The sequence below is a fragment of the Salvelinus namaycush genome, unplaced genomic scaffold (assembly GCF_016432855.1).
Source record: "Salvelinus namaycush isolate Seneca unplaced genomic scaffold, SaNama_1.0 Scaffold507, whole genome shotgun sequence".
In the NCBI taxonomy this organism is placed as follows: domain Eukaryota; kingdom Metazoa; phylum Chordata; class Actinopteri; order Salmoniformes; family Salmonidae; genus Salvelinus; species Salvelinus namaycush.
Genome location: NW_024061206.1, coordinates 5,001 through 27,892, shown reverse-complemented (window position 1 = coordinate 27,892; position 22,892 = coordinate 5,001). Strand labels below are relative to the sequence as shown.

Genomic DNA, 22,892 nt, shown 5'->3' with positions numbered 1-22,892 from the left:
GGCATGTTGTTCTATACGGGGTAGGGCAGAGGGGGGGGGGGGCATGTTGTTCTATACGGGGTAGGGCAGAGGGGGGCATGTTGTTCTGTAGGGGGTAGGGCAGAGGGGGGCATGTTGTTCTGTAGGGGTTAGGGCAGAGGGGGGCATGTTGTTCTATACGGGGTAGGGCAGAGGGGGGCATGTTGTTCTATACGGGGTAGGGCAGAGGGGGGGGGGGCATGTTGTTCTATACGGGGTAGGGCAGAGGGGGGCATGTTGTTCTGTAGGGGGTAGGGCAGAGGGGGGCATGTTGTTCTGTAGGGGGTAGGGCAGAGGGGGGGGCCTGTTGTTCTATAGTGGGTAGGGCAGAGGGGGGGGGCTGTTGTTCTATAGTGGGTAGGGCAGGGGGGTGGGGCTGTTGTTCAATGGGGGAGGGCAGCGTGCTGGTGGACTGATGCTGGTGGTCTGATGCTGGTGGTCTGATCATATCAATGATATAAAACACAGGTTTTGTTTAGAGCACCTGAGACAAGGCCAGGTCGGGTCTAGGAGAGAACAGGGTGATTGATGGATGTCAGGTACTCAGTCAGCAGTACAAGGCATAGAACAGAACGCCCTCTAACACTGTCCTTCAGCTGGTTCGGGGGTGGGAGGGGGGGCGGTTAGGGTTCAGGGGGTGGTAAGGTCCTAGCCCATGAAGCAGACGGGGCCCACCTCGAACCCGAACCGCTGGCTGGGGTCGCCAAAGTCATTAAACATGACGTCGATGATGGGCACTTGGTCGACGCGAGGAGTGTTGATCTCCATCACCGTCTTGGAGTAGCCCGACTTCAACTGGAGAGGGGAGGGAGAGAGGGGGAGGGATGGAGTTATTGTGGTGTCAAATTCAGATCCTAAGATCAATCAATATCTACCAGTAACTACCATATGATGACCAATTAGCAATCTCCAATGGAACCAAAGGAACCTCTAATTTGAACCAATGGAATCTCCAATGGAACCAATGGCATCTCCAATGGAACCAATGGCATCTCCAATGGAACCTCTAATGGAACCAATGGAATCTCCAATGGAACCAATGGAATCTCCAATGGAACCTCTAATGGAACCAATGGAATCTTCAATGGAACTAATGGAATCTCAATGGAACCTCTAATGGAACCAATGGAATCTCTAATGGAACCAATGGAACCTCTAATGGAACCAATGGAATCTCCAATGGAACCAATGGAATCTCCAATGGAACCAATGGAATCTCCAATGGAACCTCTAATGGAACCAATGAAATCTCCGATGGAACTCATGGAATCTCAATGGAACCAATGGAATCTCTAATGGAACCAATGGAATATCCAATGGAACCAATGGAATCTCCAATGGAACCAATGGAATCTCTAATGGAACCAATGGAATCTCAAATGGAACTAATGGAATCTCTAATGAAACTAATGGAATCTTCAATGGAACTAATGGAATCTCCAATGGAACCAATGTAATCTTCAATGGAACTAATGGAATTTCCAATGGAATCTCCAATGGAACCAATGGAATCTCTAATGGAACCAAAGGAATCTCTAATGGAACCAATGGAATCTCCAATGGAATCTCCAATGGAATCTCCAATGGAACTAATGGAATCTCCAATGGAACTAATGGATTCTCCAATGGAACCAATGGAATCTCCAATGGAACTACTGGAATCTCCAATGGAACTACTGGAATCTCCAATGGAACTACTGGAATCTCCAATGGAACTACTGGAATCTCAATGGAACTAATGAAAATTTCATCGGAACCAATTAAATCTCCGATGGAAGTAATGGAATCTCAATGGAACGCATGGAATCTCAATGGAACTAATGGAATCTCAATGGAACTCATGGAATCTCAATGGAACAAATGGAATCTCCAATGGAATCTCAATGGAATCTCCAATGGAACCAATGGAATCTCTAATGGAACCAAGGGAATCTCTAATGGAACCAATGACATCTCTAATGGAACCAATGAAATCTCCAATGGAACTAATGGAATCTCCAATGGAACTAATGGAATCTTTAATGGAACTAATGGAATCTCTAATGGAACTAATGGAATCTCTAATAAAACCAATGGAATCTCTAATGGAACCAATGGAATATCCAATGGAACCAATGGAATCTCCAATGGAAGTAATGGAATCTCCAATGGAACTATTGGAATCTCCAATGGAACTAATGAAATCTCAATGGAGCTAATGGAATCTCAATGGAGCTAATGGAATCTCAATGGAGCTAATGGAATCTCAATGGAGCTAATGGAATCTCAATGGAGCTAATGGAATCTCAATTGAACTAATGGAATCTCAATGGAGCTAATGGAATCTCAATGGAACTAATGGAATCTCAATGGAACTAATGGAATCTCAATTGAACTAATGGAATCTCAATGGAACTAATGGAATCTCAATGGAACTAATGGAATCTCAATGGAACTAATGGAATCTCAATGGAACTAATGGAATCTCAATGGAACTAATGGAATCTCAATGGAGCTAATGGAATCTCAATGGAGCTAATGGTATCTCTAATGAAACGAATGGAATCTTCAATGGAACTAATGGAATCTCCAATGGAACCAATGGAATCTTCAATGGAACGAATGGAATCTCAATGGAATCTCCAATGGAACCAATGGAATCTCTAATGGAACCAATGAAATCTCCAATGGAACTACTGGAATCTCAATGGAACTAATGGAATCTCTAATGGACCTAATGGAATCTCCAATGGAACCAATACATACCGAGCATCCGTCCGACAGGGCCTTGATGAAGGGGTTGTTATCGTAGGACATCTCCTCGTCGTTGGAGCCCAGGAAGCGGAGAGCCTTGTCGTAGCCGTCTGCCTTGGCATCGTACCAGGCTACAGACTGGTGGCAGATGTAGCTGAAATTCTGACGGGCTGACGAGCTGAGCAGCTTCAGGAAGGTCATCTGGACTGTCTGGATGGTGTTCTCCTCCATGTCCACATAGTTCAACTGGGAGAAGGAGGGAGGGAGGGAGGGAGGGGGAGGGAGGGATGGGGAGGAGGTGTAGAGAAGGAGGGAGGAGGTGTAGAGAGGGAGGGAGGGAGGGAGGGAGGAGGTGTAGAGAAGGAGGGAGGAGGTGTAGAGAGGGAGGGAGGGAGGGGGGGGGGAGAGGGGGAGGGAGGGAGGGGGAGGGAGGGATGGGGAGGAGGTGTAGAGAAGGAGGGAGGAGGTGTAGAGAGGGAGGGAGGGAGGGAGGGAGGGAGGAGGTGTAGAGAAGGAGGGAGGAGGTGTAGAGAGGGAGGGAGGAGGTGTAGAGAAGGAGGGAGGAGGTGTGTAGAGAGGGAGGGAGGGAGGGAGGGAGGAGGTGTAGAGAAGGAGGGAGGAGGTGTAGAGAGGGAGGGAGGGAGGGAGGAGGTGTAGAGAGGGAGGGAGGGAGGAGGTGTAGAGAGGGAGGGAGGGAGGAAGGGAGGGAGGGAGGGAGGGAGGGAGGGTGGGGGGAGAGGGGGAGGGAGGGATGGGGAGGAGGTGTAGAGAAGGAGGGAGGAGGTGTAGAGAGGGAGGGAGGAGGTGTAGAGAAGGAGGGAGGAGGTGTAGAGAGGGAGGGAGGGAGGGAGGAGGTGTAGAGAAGGAGGGAGGAGGTGTAGAGAGGGAGGGAGGGAGGGAGGAGGTGTAGAGAAGGAGGGATGAGGTGTAGAGAGGGAGGGAGGGAGGGAGGAGGTGTAGAGAGGGAGGGAGGGAGGGAGGGAGGAGGTGTAGAGAAGGAGGGAGGAGGTGTAGAGAGGGAGGGAGGGAGGGAGGGAGGAGGTGTAGAGAGGGTTATGGAGATGATACATTTAGTCTCACTGTAGGTTATCTTCCCCTGAGTCTAACATGTCTATTGTACATCTCAATCTTGATCATGTACAACTGTTTTGAGAGTTGGATATTTTCATCTTCTTACTATTTTTCCACGTTTGAATTCACTGAACCATGATCCAGGAGCCTCTTTCGGCCAGTTCGATATTCTGACCTGTTACACAGAACAAACACAACACCATTAATGAATGAACAGGTTACCAGGTTAAGAAAACAACATGTTTACTGTTATAAGTGTGGCAGGTTCACTGTTGGGGTGGTAGGTAGCCTAGTGGTTAGAGCATTGGGCTAGTATTCTGTAAATCCTCGAGCTGAAAAGGTAAAAATCTGTTGTTCTGCCCCTTCAGGGATTTACTATTGGTACATCATTTCTGTACACTCTTAGAGAAAAAGGAGCTATCTAGAACCTTAAATGGTTCATCGGCTGTCCCCATAGGAGAACCCTTTTTGGGTTCCTTTCTACATAGGGTTCTACATGGAACCAAACGGGTTTTAACTGGAACCAAAAAGGGTTCTCCTATGGGGACAGCCAAAGAACCCGTTTGGAACCCATTTTTCTAAGAGTGTATCTATTGGCATTACAGACATTACAGACATTATTTTCCAGAAATGACCAATGGAAACGTACGCCAGCGGACTTCTTGTCAGGGTAGATACAGGTCTCTCCTCCAGCGGTGAAGTTACAGTAGACCTTGAAGGAGTCTCCAGTACAGCCCTGGTTAGGATCAATCCAGTACTCACCTGAACATCACAAAACACACAATCATTAACATGATGTACCGGGGCCCTATGGCAAGGTTATTAAACAATGTCCCTCATAGTACTGTAAAACAGAAATCATTCAGATTGTAATGAGATGTTCAGATTGTAATGAGATGTTCAGATTGTAATGAAATGCTCAGATTATAATGAGTTGCTCAGATTGTAATGAGATGCTCAGATTATAATGAGATGCTCAGATTATAATGAGATGCTGAGATTATAATGAGATGCTCAGATTATAATGAGATGCTCAGATTATAACGAGATGCTCAGATTGTAATGAGATGCTCAGATTGTAATGAGATGCTCAGATTGTAATGAGATGCTCAGATTGTAATGAGATGCTCAGATTGTAATGAGATGCTCAGATTGTAATGAGTTGCTCAGATTGTAATGAGATGTTCAGATTGTAATGAGATGCTCAGATTGTAATGAGATGCTCAGATTGTAATGAGATGCTCAGATTGTAATGAGATGCTCAGATTGTAATGAGTTGCTCAGATTGTAATGAGATGCTCAGATTGTAATGAGATGCTCAGATTGTAATGAGATGCTCAGATTGAGTTGAAACCAGCACACACAGTACGTCACCAGGAAACAACAATGTAAATCACTACTCTTTGTGATTTAAAAAAAAACGTTCCTACTTTACTGCAACATTTCAGTCACATAGACCTTTGGCCAAGTCAATGTTGCACTTGTTAATGAATATTTAATATGCAATGTCTATTTGCTGTGTGTGGGGGCTCCTTCTAGCAGCTGCTCTCTCTCACTTCATTGCTAACCAGCTCCTGAAGTTGCTGTATGATGATGATGGTGATGTTTTTGTAACTCAGTCTGTCCTTTGCATGTACTGTTAATAACTCTGTGTTTTACCTGGAAACCAAAGTTCCCTCTGAGGACAATGCAGTCTGTTTGATTGATTGCACCCACCGTTAGGGAAGTCAGGCTGGCTGAGGTGCAGGTCGTTACAGGTCCTGGCAGGGTTGTCCTGGGTTCCCATGGGGAACTTCATCCTCTCGATGTCCTGCTTCAAGTTATTCAGGGAACCGAACACGTCCTCCATGTCTTCTGTTGCCTCCGTGCCGTAGTCCGCCATGCCTCCCGCCGCGTCGCTCTGCACGCCGTCGTCCTCCGCCTGCCGTCTGTTCTTCCTGCTCGCCTGCTGGATGGGCAGCGGCTGGATGATGTCACCAGGAGGACCCTGGTTGGAAGAGAGGTTAAAAGTTAGAGGGCAAGGGGTCAGGGAAACGGCCAATCAGAGACAGGAAAAAGGTCAATCAAAATGGATAATCATGAGATCATGAGCTCTTTCTTTGAGAGAAAATGTTGACTTACAGGAGCTCCGGGTGGTCCGATCATACCAGTGTCTCCTTTCTGGCCAGCTCCACCCTAAAAAGCAAACACAGGACACAGCATTACACATGGAAGTTATCACACCAGTCATATATGAGATGTTAGTGTCTTCGGTTAGTCATCTAATGAACGGAACTTACTGATGATCCCTTGGACCCCTTAGAGCCCACAGGTCCCTAAATCAAGAAAACAGAGACACAAAGTTGAACGATAAGACTAGGAACATGATGAAATGGTAGACATGGAAGATGTTTTGATATGAGAAGATGTTTTAACGAGAGACACAACGTGAACGATAACACTATAACAATAGTGCTACTTGTTTAATGATGTATTGAACATTTGATGAAGAAATCGTATAGACATTTGATAGAAATTTGCTGAACAATTTTGCTGAAGAGGTATGCTGACGAGGAGATGATTTCCTGATTAACTTACAGGAATACCAGGAGGTCCAGGAGGACCAAGAGGACCAGCAGAACCACCAACACCCTATAGAGACACAATACAGCAGGAACCAATGAGACGACACTTCACAGTAGCATCAACCAAAACACTTTATAAATGGTTTATAAGCCGTTTACAGATGGTTTAAAGAAATCTTATACATTAGTAAATAAACTAGTAACTATTAAATAAATGAGTAGTAAACATATCAGTCACATACAGTGTCTCCCTTGCCTCCACCAGTTCCTTGTGGTCCAGGCAGGCCTCTGTCTCCCTTCTCTCCGAACTCACCAGGCGGCCCAATCAGACCAATCAGACCTGGGTGACCCTGGAGGACAGAGAGTGTGAGAGAGAGGGACGGATGGAGAGAGAGAGAGAGGAAGAAAGGGAGGGAGACGGAAGGAGAGAGGGTGAGAGAGATATTGAAGTGCCTTTGAACGGGGTATGGTAGTAGGTGCCAGGCGCACCGGTTTGCGTCGATGAACCGCAACTCTGCTAGTTTTTTCCCACGCTCAACAGTTTCCCGTGTGTATCAAGAAAGGTCCACCACCCGAAGGACATCCAGCCAACTGGACACAACTTTGGGAAGCATTGGAGTCCACGTGGGTGAGCATCCCTGTGGAACGCTTTCGACACCTTGTAGAGTCCATGCCCCTACAAATTGAGGCTATTCTGAGGGCAAAAGGGGGTGCAACTCAATATTAGGAAGGTGTTCCTAATGCTTTGTCCACTCAGTGTAGTGATCCATCAAGCAAGAAAAAATACATTAAAGTAATTTTAAAAAATGCATTTCTGAAATACTGTATGTTTTTTGTGTGTGACTGAGAACCACCCTTAATTTTTGGTTGTCAGTCAACAAAATATCATAAATGAACTTGGACTTTTTGTTGACATGAAACTTTGCTATAACCAGCTGTTGTTAAAGTTATGGCAAGTAAAATTATGTTGATTAAAGTATCGACCTGGCAACATCATTAGAATGTTTATGAAGGAAACAAAGGAACAACTATTCTAGGCCTTGTCTGCGGGGGTCAAAACACTGTCTTTGTTATGGGGGTCAAAACACTGTCTTGGTCTCCGGGGGTCAAAACACTGTCTCTGTCTGCGGGGGTCAAAACACTGTCTTTGTTACGGGGGTCAAAACACTGTCTCTGTCTGCGGGGGTCAAAACACTGTCTTTGTTACGGGGGTCAAAACACTGTCTCTGTCTGCGGGGGTCAAAACACTGTCTTTGTTACGGGGGTCAAAACACTGTCTTTGTTACGGGGGTCAAAACACTGTCTTTGTTCGGGGGGTCAAAACACTGTCGTTGTCTGCGGGGGTCAAAACACTGTCTTTGTTACGGGGGTCAAAACACTGTCTTTGTTACGGGGGTCAAAACACTGTCTTTGATACGGGGGTCAAAACACTGTCTTAGTTACAGGGGTCAAAACACTGTCTTTGATACGGGGGTCAAAACACTGTCTTTGTTACGGGGTCAAAACACTGTCTTTGATACGGGGGTCAAAACACTGTCTTAGTTACAGGGGTCAAAACACTGTCTTTGATACGGGGGTCAAAACACTGTCTTTGATACGGGGGTCAAAACACTGTCTTTTTTTTTTTTTTTTTTTTTTTTTTTTTTTTTGGGGTGGATCAGCTTAATATTGCGGAAAGAATGTTGCTTCCAATGTAATTGTCTGCATCATTTCCAATCCCCCATATTTTTTGGGGTAAATATATATATCCATACACGCATGCATACATATATACATATATACATACACATACCTATATAGACATACATACTTTTTTAAAGAATATACCTTTATTATTATTCCCCGCAACCCTACCACCGCTCCCCCAATTGGAGTAAACTAATAAACACTTCTGCTTTTACCTTCAATTTATACATCTTATACCTATTTTACAGACACAGACTACTTTATAATAGTTCTCTCTTGTTTGTTCTTAGTCCTTCCTCTATTTCTGTTGTCCATCCAATTTTATTTCCACTTGTAACTGTGCTATTTCACAAAAGCTCCGCACCTATACAAATTTCACAGATCCCGTATGCCCTACATTGTTTATCTTGTTATTAGTCCCACCCTTCAGTTCCACTCAACCCTTCCCATCTATCTTCCAACATCATCCATTTCGGATTTTTATTTGCCATATATTTTTCAACTGTGCTGTGATGCTTCACAAAAGATTTGAACCTTCCTATTCTCATAGCTTCTACAGATTGTAAATTAAAAATAAACATTTTTGCTAAAATAATTATTATATTATTGATTGATTGACTATGGCTTTTCAAATCCCCCAGTATTGCTATCTGTAGCGTTAGTTCTAGGCAAATGTTGCAATTCTTCAGCCATTCCTGGACCTGTGACCAAAAACGAGCTACATATGGACAATACCAAAATAAATGATCTAATGACTCTGCCTCCTCACAACAGAATCTGCAGAGCTGGGAAGATTGTATACCCCATATATATAACATTCTATTAGTTGCAAGAATTTTATACAGTAATTTAAATTGAAAAATTCGAAGTTTTGAATCCGGCGTTGTTTTGCGTATCAATTCATAAACCATGTGCCATGGAATGGGTACATCGAAAATCTCTTCCCAACTATTTTGCAATTTATATGGCACAGCTGTCAGTTTTTTGGTCCTTAAATGAAATTGGTATATGTTTTTATTTATCACACTTTTCTTTAACCATTTATGTTCTTTAATACAGGGCCGACATACAAGTTCCTTACTTTTTTCCCCTTCTACTTGCCTCTTCCATTTTTGTGGTAATGCTGCAATTAATTGGTTGTAATTTTGGGTAGAGCAGACATTTCCATATGTCTGTGTTAGCTGCATGTGTGACATAACTCCACCAGTCCTATTTATGATATCATTCACAAAAATTATACCTTTTTTAAACATTTCTTCGATAAATACAGTTTTTTTATCAATTACTATATTTGAATTTAACCACAATATTTGTTGTACTATTTGTTCCGTCCTTTCAGGTGGATTAAACTGAAATTGCAACCAACTTTCTAAGGCTTGTTTAAAAAATAAGGATATTTTGGAGATTATTTCCTTTTCAAACAACCGAAAGTGAGCAGGTGTAATCTGAATAAAGGGAAAAAGGCCCTTCTTGAACATAGGATGAGACATTCGTACCAATTTACTAGAGAACCAGTTTGGATTTAAGTATAACTTTTGTATGACTGATGCCTTTAGTGAGAGGTCTAATGCTTTAATATTTAATAATTTCTGCCCTCCGAATTCATATTCGTTATATAAATAGGCCCTTTTAATTTTATCTGGCTTGCCGTTCCAAATAAAATGGAATATTTTTTGTTCATATAATTTAAAAAGCAGGTCACTAGGTGTAGGCAAAACCATAAGCAAATAGGTAAACTGTGATATGACTAAAGAGTTAATCAGGGTGATTTTTCCACAAATAGACAAGTATTTTCCTTTCCATGGTAGCAAGATCTTATCTATTTTTGCTAACTTTCTATAAAAATTTATTGGAGTGAGATCATTTCTTTCTTTTGGGATTTTTATACCGAGTATGTCCACATCTCCGTCAGACCATTTAATTGGTAAACTACATGGCAATATAAAATGTGTATTTTTTAGTGATCCAATACGTAATATGGTACATTTATCATAATTTGGTTTTAATCCAGAGAGGATAGCAAAGGTATCTAGATCCTCTATGAGGCCGTGGAGAGACTCTAGTTGTGGTTTTAAAAGAAAACATGAATCATCAGCGTACAATGACACCTTAGTTTTTAAGCCACGGATTTCTAATCCATTAATATTAATGTTTGATCTAATTTTAACAGCTAACATTTCGATGGCAATAATAAATAGATATGCCGATAGTGGACAACCTTGTTTTACTCCTCTAGATAGTTTAAAACTTTCTGAGATGTAGCCATTATTTACTATTTTACACCTAGGGTTACTATACATAATTTTAACCCATTTTATAAGAGATTCCCCAAAATTGAAATATTCTAGGCATTTATATATAAACTCCAGTCGTACTTTATCAAAAGCCTTTTCAAAATCAGCTATGAAAACCAGACCTGGTGTCCCCGATATTTCATAGTGTTCTATTGTTTCCAGTACTTGCCTTATATTATCTCCAATGTATCGTCCATGTAAAAAACCTGTCTGATTAGGATGAATAATATCTGACAAAACTTTTTTTATTCTATGCGCCAAGCATTTTGCTAGGATTTTTGCATCACAACACTGAAGTGTAAGAGGTCTCCAATTTTTTAATTGGACTGGATCTTTATATATACCACTTGGGTCCTGTTTCAGTAATAACGATATCAGACCTTCTTGTTGCGTGTCTGATAATCTACCATTTATATAGGAGTGGTTAAAACAAGCTAATAATGGTCCTTTGAGTATATCAAAAAAAGTTTTGTATACTTCCACTGGTATGCCATCCAGCCCTGGAGTTTTCCCATCCTTAAAGGCCCCAATTGCATCAAGCAGTTCCTCCTCTGTAATTTGGCCTTCACATGAGTCTTTCTGTACAGATGTTAATTTTACATTATTAATAGGAAAAAAATCCATACAATTAGTTTCAGTTAGTGGAGATGGAGGAGCCTGAAACGAAAACATATTCTTAAAGTACTTTACTTCCTCTTTCAAAATATCATTTGGTGAATCATGCGTGACTCCATCATTTGTAACAAGTTTTAATACATTTTTTTTGGTAGCATTTCTATATTGAAGATTGAAAAAGAATTTGGTGCATTTTTCCCCATATTCCATCCAGTTCGCTTTATTTTTATAATATATTACACTGGATCTTTCTTGAATAAGTTCCTCCATTTCTTTTTGTTTTTCCTCTAACTTATTCTGTGCCTCTATGGTACCGTTTTTATTGCTATCTAACTGTACTGTTAGTCCTTCAATTTCCTTTGTTAATATGGACTCTTTTGATCTAAATTCCCTTTGTTTTATAGATGAGTACTGAATTGCATGGCCTCTAAAGGCACACTTAAAAGTGTCCCATACAATAAGGGGATCTGCTGTACCTATGTTATGTCTGAAAAAGTCAGTTATAAAATCTTCTGTCCTAGTTCTAAACAATTTATCATCTAGTAGACTTTGATTAAATTTCCAATATCCTCGCCCACGTGGAAATTCTGTAAGAGAAATATATATGCCAATTATGTGATGATCCGACCGCATTCTGTCCCCTATCAACACTTTTTTAACTTTTGGTGCCAGAGAGAACGGTATAAGAAAGTAGTCAAGACGACTAGCTTGATTCAGCCTCCGCCATGTATATCTCACTAAATCAGGGTATTTAAGTCTCCATATATCCACTAATTCCAATATATCCATGACATTCATGATTTCCTTAAGTGCCTGAGGGTGATAGTTTGTAGTGTGAATTCCTTTCCGGTCTATAGAGGTATTTAAGACCGTATTAAAATCTCCCACTATAATAATAGAGTCTAGTGTTGCTTGTAGAGTTGATAAATTCTTATATATATTTTCAAAGAAGCTTGGATCATCATTATTCGGACCGTATAGGTTAACAAGCCATATTTGTTTATTGTCCAATAACATATTTAAAATAATCCATCTACCTTGAGGATCTGTTTGGACAATTTGCACATTTGGATCAAAATTATTGTTAATTAAAACCATCACCCCTTTTGAATTTCTTTGCCCATGGGAGAAATATATTTTGCCCCCCCAGTTCTTTTTCCACAAAACTTCATCTAAAACTGTTGAATGGGTTTCCTGTAAACAATAGATATTATAATCCTTCTCTTTTAGCCAGGTAAATACTGATCGTCTTTTCTTATTATCTGCTAAGCCATTACAATTGTAACTGGCTATACTTATTTCACCACTTACCATAATGAGACACACCTTTCATTCTTTTAATCAGAATATATTTTTGTAAACGTACTATTAAAAAGTAACATAATGATTGAGTGTCTATATAGTTGTACCATGATATTTGCATTTCTACTAAGTAAACCTCCAATTGGTCCCTACTATTCCACCCGCTAAAAGGCCTCATCTCGAGATGGCTTGTCATCCCAATGCCCGGTAGACCACCCTCGACCCCCTGTATCCCATAGCCCTGAACCGACTGGGATCCATTCTTTGAAAAGAGCATACAGTGCCATTTACCGAATTGAAGAAGATCAATTACCATATGCATTTCCATTGCCCTCACCTCGATTTGTATTATATATATCTGTGGATCATCCTCTATTGTCCCTAACATCTTTTACTTCTTCCTTCGCAACAGTTGTGGGATACACACATACACCCACACACACTCAGCCCTTACCCCCACACAACCATAAGCTCACTTTCTCAACAATTGCACCATCCCAGAGCCCAACTCAAGATGGGTCATGATTTACAAATGCACTTGCAGTTGCAGCTGCATGAGAAGGCCTGCAAGACCGCACAAAAAATTAGCAAAAATTGAGAGATTTATTTACCATTGTCATATCCTAGATAATGGAGGTCAAATGTACACCTTATTCCTGAAACACCCACAATACGGCCACCCGTCATGACCATGTCCCCACGCATCTCCATGCAGTCCGACTTTGATTTTGTGCCGCCAGGGCCACAATAATATACCCCCTCTCTGAATGTCCGAGTGTGACCCCCTCCCCATGGGTTACTGCAGCTAGTGTTGCCAGCACTGCCACTGCCTGGGTGGGGGCACCCCACCGGAATCCCCACCGGCTAGGTACAAGGTCGTCAAGGTTCTCATTAGCAGCTTTGAGAATTTCCTTGTATATTATGCTCTCCCTTTATGGGGCTTTGGCTTTGCAGGACCAACCCTGCCAAGCAGGCTCAGAATCTTGAGGGGGCAGTGCTGCTCTTGGTCTCTGACCTCATTTTAGCTGCATACAGACCGCTTACAGCGGGCACATAAAACAGTTAGGGACTTCTCCTTAGTATCTGGGTCATTCAGGTGGGTGTCTAGGGTATAGTGCCATGGACCGTACCATTAAAATAGGATAATAAATAATTAGATATAATTTATAAAAAAATAAATAAAAAATGTAGTTCTCCATGATAGGACAATAAATAAATAAGACGTATAATTCATTATAAAGGTATATCCATCATCTGAACAACATTGAAAGCCCTCTCATACCCGGCTCACAGCAATACATTGGCTCTGGGATATGCAACCATTTCATTACTCACTCACTCAACTTTCCAAACATAACAAATAAAATAAAAAATAAACACAAACCATACCATCCACACATACTGTGCCTTCTGTTTACTTAGTTTTTATCTTCACTATGTTGAATTAGTGCTTGTGTGTTCAATTAGTTATATGTGAAGATTTATAGAAAAGCTATATTTTTTATTGTATTGTTACAATCAGTAACCGGGCTTGAATTGTGTTTATTTCCCTCGTCTATGAGAACTTTGTAATTTTTAAAATAACCATGGAGTAGTCTTTGTGTCTCTGAACAACTGGTTATCAATATATAGTTTATCAACGAAAACACTGTCTTAGTTACAGGGGTCAAAACACTGTCTTAGTTACAGGGGTCAAAACACTGTCTTTGATACGGGGGTCAAAACATTGTCTTAGTTACAGGGGTCAAAACACTGTCTTAGTTACGGGGGTCAAAACATTGTCTTTGTTACGGGGGTCAAAACACTGTCTTAGTTACAGGGGTCAAAACACTGTCTTAGTTACGGGGGTCAAAACACTGTCTTAGTTACAGGGGTCAAAACACTGTCTTTGATACGGGGGTCAAAACATTGTCTTAGTTACAGGGGTCAAAACACTGTCTTAGTTACAGGGGTCAAAACACTGTCTTTGATACGGGGGTCAAAACATTGTCTTTGATACGGGGGTCAAAACACTGTCTTTGATACGGGGGTCAAAACATTGTCTTAGTTACAGGGGTCAAAACACTGTCTTAGTTACAGGGGTCAAAACACTGTCTTAGTTACAGGGGTCAAAACACTGTCTTTGATACGGGGGTCAAAACATTGTCTTTGTTACGGGGGTCAAAACACTGTCTTAGTTACGGGGGTCAAAACATTGTCTTTGTTACGGGGGTCAAAACACTGTCTTTGATACGGGGGTCAAAACACTGTCTTAGTTACGGGGGTCAAAACACTGTCTTAGTTACGAGGGTCAAAACATTGTCTTTGATACAGGGGTCAAAACACTGTCTTTGTTACGGGTGTCACGCCCTGACCTTAGAGAGCCTGTTTATTTCTCTTTTTGGTTAGGTCAGGGTGTGATTTGGATGGGCATTCTAGTTTTCTATTTCTTTGTTGGCCGGATATGGTTCCCAATCAGAGGCAGCTGTCTATCGTTGTCTCTGATTGGGAATCATACTTAGGCAGCCTTTTTTCCACCTGAGTTTGTGGGATCTTATTTTTGCACAGTGGCTGTCTAGCCCTGCACAACTTTACGTTCATTTATATTCTGTTGTTTTGTCGGTGTTTCATTATTAAAATATCATGGACACTTTCCACGCTGCGCTTTGGTCTCATTAATTCAACGACGGACGTAACAACGGGGGTCAAAACACCAAGGTAAATTATTAGTCTGTTTATAGTGTTGTCATATTTAACAGTGGTGGTCTGTCTCTGGTACCTGGTCTTTGTGTGTGTGTGTGTGTGTGTGTGTGTGTGTGTGTGTGTGTGTGTGTGTGTGTGTGTGTGTGTGTGTGTGTGTGTGTGTGTGTGTGTGTGTGTGTGTGTGTGTGTGTGTGTGTGTACATGTGTGTGTTTATAGCTGGTGTTGTATATAACAGTGGTGGTCTATCTCTGGTATCTGCTGCCTGAGCTAGAGTTCTAGCTAGCCTTCTGTCCCTACTGGGCTATACTGCTGCATGCTGGCTACAAACCAATGATCATTAAACAGCTTATATTATATGTCTTATACATATTTAATTACCACATTAAATCACAAATACAGAGTTGACTTTGAAATAGAGAAATAGACAGAGGGGGATGTAGATGAGAGAGAGAGAGAGAGAGAGAGAGAGAGAGATAGAGAGAGAGAGAGACAGAGAGAGAGAGAGAGAGAGAGAGAGAGAGAGAGAGAGAGAGAGAGAGAGAGAGAGAGAGAGAGAGAGAGAGAGAGAGAGAGAGAGAGAGAGAGAGACACACGCACATACACATACACATACACATATGGGAGAGAGAGAACATTCTCTGCTCTATAAAATAAGAGTGTTACAGTCATACCTTTTCTCCCTTACCCCCAGCAGTTCCTTTCAAACCAGCGAGACCAGGGGGTCCCTGTAAAGAGAAAACCCCTCTCAGGAATCAGTTTGTCAAAGACAATACATCTAAGGGCCTTTTACTTACTGTTCACACACACTGTCACATTTTAGAACAATTGTTGCCTGAAAAAATTGCCAGTGTATCATGGCATTATAATTGCCCCAAGAAAATAGGATATGAAATATTGAAATATATGAGATATTATCTCTTACCATAGGTCCAGGGGGTCCGTCCATTCCAGAAGCACCCGGAAGTCCTTGTTCACCCTTAGAATATGTATCAAATCATCCATTAAATTATCCAATACCATATCCATTACTATATCCATTACATTATCCATAACCAAATATATTACATTATCCATAACCATATCCATTACATTATCCATAACTATATCCATTACATTATCCATAACCATATCCATATCATTATCCATAACCATATCCATTACATTATCCATAACCATATCCATTACATTATCCATAACTATATACATTACATTATCCATAACTATATCCATTACATTATCCATATCCATTACATTATCCATAACCATACATATTACATTATCCAAAACCATATATATTACACTATCCATAACCATATATATTACATTATCCATAACCATATCCATTACATTATCCATAACCATATCCATTACATTATCCAAAACCATATATATTACACTATCCATAACCATATATATTACATTATCCATAACTATATCCATTACACTATCCATAACCATATCCATTACATTATCCATAACCATATATATTACATTATCCATAACCAAATATATTACATTATCATGATCATTTAACCTTCATAATGTATCACCTCGTCCATCACATTATTTAACCTTGATAATGTACAGATAATGTATAGCAAACGGATCAGTCTGTAATCTAGCTAGTTACAACAGTGATAGTGTAACGTGTAGCTAAAGTATATAGCTAGTTAACTCACAACAGGGCCGGGGATTCCACGCAGGCCATCGGGTCCGGGTTTACCAGAGGGCCCCTGGGGTCCGACAGGTCCAGTCTGACCATCAGGCCCTTCGGCTCCAGCCTCACCCTGCAATACACAATCACAACATTCAATACCACTGCCTCCAGCCTCACCCTATAATACACAATCACAACATTCAATACCACTAGCTCCAGCCTCACCCTATAATACACAATCACAACATTCAATACCACTAGCTCCAGCCTCACCCTATAATACACAATCACAACATTCAATACAACTACCTCCAGCCTCACCCTATAATACACAATCACAACATTCAATACCACTGCCTCCAGCCTCACCCTATAATACACAATCACAACATTCAATACCACTACCTCCAGCCTCACCCTATAATACACAATCACAACATTCAATACAACTACCTCTAGCCTCACCCTATAATACACAATCACAACATTCAATACCACTGCCTCCAGCCTCACCCTATAATACACTGTCTCAATACCTTCGGCCTCATCGAGAAGCCACACAGTAGCAACATTCAAATAAATTGAGCATGACTCCCTTCCAGAGATACGTTATATAGCCTGAGGAACCAGAGAAATAAGCCACTTTAAAATCAGCTTACAGGTATAGAATACAGATATATCTATAATGTAGACTTATGAAGTGGGGAAAACTGTTGAATACAGTTGAATATAGTGGAATATAGTTGAATTCATTTGACTACAGTTGACTTTCAGTTCGCTGCAGCTAGCGACTGGAATGAACTGCAGAAAACACTCAAACTGTACATCTCTTCATTCAAAGACTCAAACATGGACACTCTTACTGACAGTTGTGGCTGCTTCGCGTGATGTATTGTTGTCTCTACATTCTTGCCCTTTGTGCTGTTGTCTGTGCCCAATAATATTTGTACCATGTTTTGTGCTGCTACCATGTTGTGTTGCTACCATGTTGTTGTCATGTTGCTACCATAATGTTGTCTTAGGTCTCTCTTTATGTCGTGTTGTCTCTCTCGTCGTGATGTGTTTTTTCTTTTGCATTTTGGTAGGCCGTCATTGTAAATAAGAATTTGTTCTTAACTGACTTGCTTAGTTAAATAAAAAATAAAATAAAAAACAGTTGAATGCTGTTAACTACAGTTGAATATAATTGACTACATAGCTAACATCAAAAAACATGAAACTGGCTTAAAACGGTCATGAGAACTGAAGTTCTCAGGAGGATTCTATCAGTATTTCTTCTCCTTTGCACCCCAGTATCTCTACTTGCACATTCATCTTATGCACATCTATCACTCCAGTGTTTAATTGCTGATTTGAAATTACTTCCCCACTACGGCCTATTTTTTTGCCTTACCTCCCTAATCTTACCTCATTTGCACACACTGTATATAGATTTATTTCTATTATGTTATTGACTGTATGTTTGTTTATTCCAATGTGTAACTCTGTGTTGTTGTGTGTGTCGCACTGCTTTGCTTTATCCTGGCCGGGTCGCAGTTGTAAATGTGAACTTGTTGTCAACTGGCCTACCTGGTTAAATAAAGGTGAAATAAAAAAGTATTAGGTCCTATTCACCCTCAAAAGAGAACACCTTTCAAAAGCTTTTGGGAATTACAACAATCACACAGAGCCTAAACTCAGTCACCAGATGTCATCCATCAGCCATGAGAGCAGACACGGAGGTTTGGAGATCCATGGATTTACCGTCAGATCGGATGAAGGGGTTGGAGGATTAAACCGGTGTGACAACCAATTAGAAGCCAGCTTTGACAGACCAGGAAGTTCTGAGAGGCTTTCGCCTGTCTCCATCACATCAACTCTAATCCTACACTTCTGTTTGAATGGAAATGTGTGCGTGTGTGTGTCTTACCTTAGATCCCTTCTCTCCTTGTCTTCCCTCAGTACCGGCTGGTCCAATGGGTCCCTGAGGAGGAAAGAAAGTCCCCACTCGTCAGCTTGGTATACAGTTTACAACTTATTTTAATCATAGATGGTTAAAACAGTCTAAATGGTTTAGTATACCTTTTTAATAGACTTAATAACTATTCATGATAACTGCTCGACAAGGTTAATAACCTTGACTAGAAGCAGATTCCCAGCGTACAGCAGGTCAAATAGGGACAAAGCTACAGTAAATTGGCCTATAGTCTACTGCTAGTGTAGCTAAAGGATCTGAATAACTGCCTTAGAAGCAGGTTGTGGTTTAGCATCAGTGACCATAAACGAATGAAGGAAACTATCTAAACCCTGATATGGGTTATGGGCATCAATGTGTGTGTTATAACTCAGCTGAGCTTCAGTGTGCTTCAATGACCTACAGACCTATATCTAATTGATATAAATCTACACAGAAGATCCCTCAAAATCCCTTACTTCAACATATAAATGGCTAATCAAGCACATAACTTCCCATTGGACATATGATTAACGGGTGACATTTCTAGAATGGCCTGAGAATGAACAGAATGAACACACTTTGGGGCCTTTAAAGCTATGGCTAATGCTCTGGCTAACGCTATGGCTAATGCTCTGGCTAATGCTATGGCTAATGCTCTGGCTAACGGTATGGCTAATGCTCTGGCTAACGGTATGGCTAATGCTCTGGCTAACGCTATGGCTGATTTCTTTTGATTTTCCCATGATGTGAAGCAAAGAGGCACTGAATTTGAAGGTAGGCCTTGAAATACATCCACAGGTACACCTCCAATTGCTTCTAAAGCCATGACATAATTTTCTGGAATTTTCCAAGCTGTTTAAAGGCACAGTCGACTTAGTGTATGTAAACTTCTGACCCACTGGAATTGTGATACAATGAATTATAAGTGAAATAATCTGTCTGTAAACAATTGTTGGAAAAATTACTTGTGTCGTGCACAAAGTAGATGTCCTAACCGACTTGCCAAAACTATAGTTTGTTAACATGACATTTGTAGAGTGGTTGATACACGAGATTTAATGACTCCAACCTAAGTCTATGTAAACTTCCGACTTCAACAAGCTGAGTTTAATATAGCTTCTATAGAATATATATCATAGTGCATCAACATATTGGGACTGTACGTCGGTGGCATTGTAATGCGTTTTACACCATACATATTTAGTACCTGGCACTTTGTCTGTGAGCCATCATCATAAATCATTACGAGTGAAGGAAACCCTTTACACTAAATGCAGAACCACTTTGATTTGATATTGATATTGATATTTGATTTGTAGTCACATCCTTTCACACTAACACCAGTGTATGTTCCAATTGACTTTGATATAAACTGAACTTTACATTTAAAAGAAAAGTGAAAGGGAACTGCGTCCCAAATATCATCCTATCCACTATACGGTGGACTACCTATGGGGCCCTGGTCAAAAGTAGTTCACTACGTAGGGAATAGGGTGCCATAGGGCTCTGGTCAGAAGTAGTACACTACGTAGGGAATAGGGTGCCATAGGGCTCTGGTCAGAAGTAGTACACTACGTAGGGAATAGGGTGCCATAGGGCTCTGGTCAAAAGTAGTGCACTACATAGGGAATGGTGTGTCATTGTGCTCTGGTCAAAAGTAGTGCACTACGTAGGGAATAGGGTTCCATAGGGCTCTGGTCAAAAGTAGTGCACTACACAGGGAATAGGGTTCCATTTGGGAAACCCTCATATTGTTGGCACCATGCACTAACAACCCGTCATTATTTGACAGCATCGGTGTAGTGGTTTATAGCCTTTTACTGCTCTCCATTAAAGGTGATGGCTGTAGACGGGCCAGGTTGTAAAAAGTGTTACGTTGGTAAGAAACACACTGGGATGCGTCCCAAATGGCCTCCTATCCCCTGCATAGTGTACTACTTATGGGCTCTGGTCAAAAGTAGTGCACTAAATAGGGAATAGTGTGCCCTTTGCGATGCATCCCTAATCTCACGCGGACAGCGAGCAGTAGGAGATGGCAGAAGCAGAAATGACATCTTGATATCTTAACTTTAGTGTTTATTCATTTCACGTCACTGTCAATCAAACTAAAACAGGTCAATAGTCTATTCTAAAACTAATCTATTCTTCAACCATCTCTGAACGCTGGCTTGTCCAGAGACTTGTTCATTCAACAAGTGGAAATCAGATCTGTATTGTAATGCATTGTATCTAATATTTCAATTCAGCGACGGCTATTCATTTTGGATGGTGACGAGTGCCTGAAACCTGTGACCTTGTGTTAGCTCTGTGAGTGAATGCTTAGGCTTTAGCTCAGAGGGCTAACACAGGTTTGTGGTGTGCATGAGACCCAAGTTGGAACCGTGTCGGGGACACTCACCCTCTTGCCGGGGGGCCCTGGTGACCCAGCTTCTCCAGAAGGGCCAGATGGACCCTGAAACAACACACAAAAGACCAGTTAGAATAACAATGACGACACTGCCGCCGACATCAACAACAACAACAACATCAACAACATCAACAACAACAACAGCATCATCAACATCAACAGCAACACCATCAACAACAACATCAACAACAACATCAACAACAACAACAGTGAACCTACAGGCTGACCGGCCTCTCCGTCATCTCCCTTGTCTCCAGCCAAGCCATCCAATCCCTGAGGAGATACAACAGAAAGACAAGTCAGGATACTATCACTTTCTAACCTGATATAACAGTACGAGCTACAGTACTACCTTTCGCAGTACAGTACTAGCTACAGTACTACTTGGCGCAGTACAGTACGAGCTACAGTACTACCTGGCACATTACAGTACTACCTTTCATAGTACAGTACTAGCTACAGTACTACCTTTCACAGTACAGTACGAGCTACAGTACTACTTGGCGCAGTACAGTACGAGCTACAGTACTACCTTTCACAGTACAGTACTAGCTACTGTACTACTTGGCGCAGTACAGTACGAGCTACATTACTACCTGGCACAGTACAGTACGAGCTACAGTACTACCTGGCACAGTACAGTACTAGCTACAGTACTACCTGGCACAGTACAGTACTAGCTACAGTACTACCTGGCACAGTCCAGTACTAGCTACAGTACTACCTTTCACAGTACAGTACTAGCTACAGTACTACCTGGCACAGTACAGTACTAGCTACAGTACTACCTTTCACAGTACAGTACTAGCTACAGTACTACCTGGCACAGTACAGTACTAGCTACAGTACTACCTGGCACAGTCCAGTACTAGCTACAGTACTACCTGGCACAGTACAGTACTAGCTACAGTACTACCTGGCACAGTACAGTACTAGCTACAGTACTACCTGGCACAGTCCAGTACTAGCTACAGTACTACCTTTCACAGTACAGTACTAGCTACAGTACTACCTGGCACAGTACAGTACTAGCTACAGTACTACCTTTCACAGTACAGTACTAGCTACAGTACTACCTGGCACAGTACAGTACTAGCTACAGTACTACCTGGCACAGTACAGTACTAGCTACTAGCATCGATCATAATCTACTCTTACACTTCAATGAATTCAACTAATACTACCTAAGAGATCTCTGCCTAGCTTCCCTCCTGTGATGCTTCATGACATTCCCTTGATATATCCCCGTAGTACTTACACCAACTCCAGGCTCTCCAGGGGGACCAGGGTCTCCAGGGAAGCCAACGGGACCCTACAGACAGACAGACATACAGAGAGAGGGAGAGGGAGAGGGAGAGGGAGAGAGAGAGAGAGAGAGAGAGAGAGAGAGAGAGGGAGAGGGAGAGAGAGAGAGAGAGAGAGAGGGAATACAACATCTGTTTTAGCTGGAATCATACAATGAATGACACTAAAACAACAGCACTAGTTAGTTTCACAACCATGGGTAGGAAGAACCCTTTTTGGTTCAATGTAGAACCCTCTCTGGAAAGGGTTCTACATGGAACCCAAAATGGTTCTACCTGGAAGCAAAATGGTTCTACCTGGAAGCAAAAAGGGTTTTTCAAAGGGTACTCCTATGGGGACAGCCAAAGTACTCTTTAAGGTTCTAGAAAGCACCTTTTTTTTCTAAGAGTGGAATGAATAAAGTTTGGTTATATGTGACGTGACTCACAGGGTTGCCCTTGGGGCCGTCGTCTCCTCCGGGTCCGCGGGCCCCTGCAGGTCCAGCAGCTCCAGGAGGTCCTGACTCTCCCTTCTCCCCTGTCTCTCCTCTGGGGCCCTGGAGAGACATGTGACCAATTACAGCACGTCGATCTGCTTGTAGTAGACCAGCTTTTCAATCCATAGCAAAGCGCCACCTCTCCA

At 41.7% G+C, this 22,892-nt stretch overlaps 1 protein-coding gene across 1 annotated transcript in view; it reads right to left on the bottom strand.

Moving 5' to 3' along the window:
* Nucleotides 1-666: 666 nt before the first annotated feature.
* LOC120041687 (collagen alpha-1(XI) chain-like) overlaps nt 667-22,892 on the bottom strand; it is a 26,942-nt gene continuing 4,716 nt past the window's right edge. Inside the window, exons 5-21 of the mRNA XM_038986551.1 lie at nt 22,699-22,806; nt 22,225-22,278; nt 21,186-21,239; nt 20,958-21,011; nt 18,533-18,586; nt 16,646-16,753; nt 15,889-15,942; nt 15,638-15,691; nt 6,629-6,736; nt 6,400-6,453; nt 6,102-6,137; nt 5,944-5,997; nt 5,539-5,809; nt 4,472-4,584; nt 3,929-3,997; nt 2,764-2,997; nt 667-813 (exon numbers count right to left, since the gene is read on the bottom strand). Of these exons, the coding sequence (XP_038842479.1) occupies nt 667-813; nt 2,764-2,997; nt 3,929-3,997; nt 4,472-4,584; nt 5,539-5,809; nt 5,944-5,997; nt 6,102-6,137; nt 6,400-6,453; nt 6,629-6,736; nt 15,638-15,691; nt 15,889-15,942; nt 16,646-16,753; nt 18,533-18,586; nt 20,958-21,011; nt 21,186-21,239; nt 22,225-22,278; nt 22,699-22,806 (1,626 nt within the window). The remainder of the gene's footprint in view (nt 814-2,763; nt 2,998-3,928; nt 3,998-4,471; nt 4,585-5,538; nt 5,810-5,943; nt 5,998-6,101; nt 6,138-6,399; nt 6,454-6,628; nt 6,737-15,637; nt 15,692-15,888; nt 15,943-16,645; nt 16,754-18,532; nt 18,587-20,957; nt 21,012-21,185; nt 21,240-22,224; nt 22,279-22,698; nt 22,807-22,892) is intronic.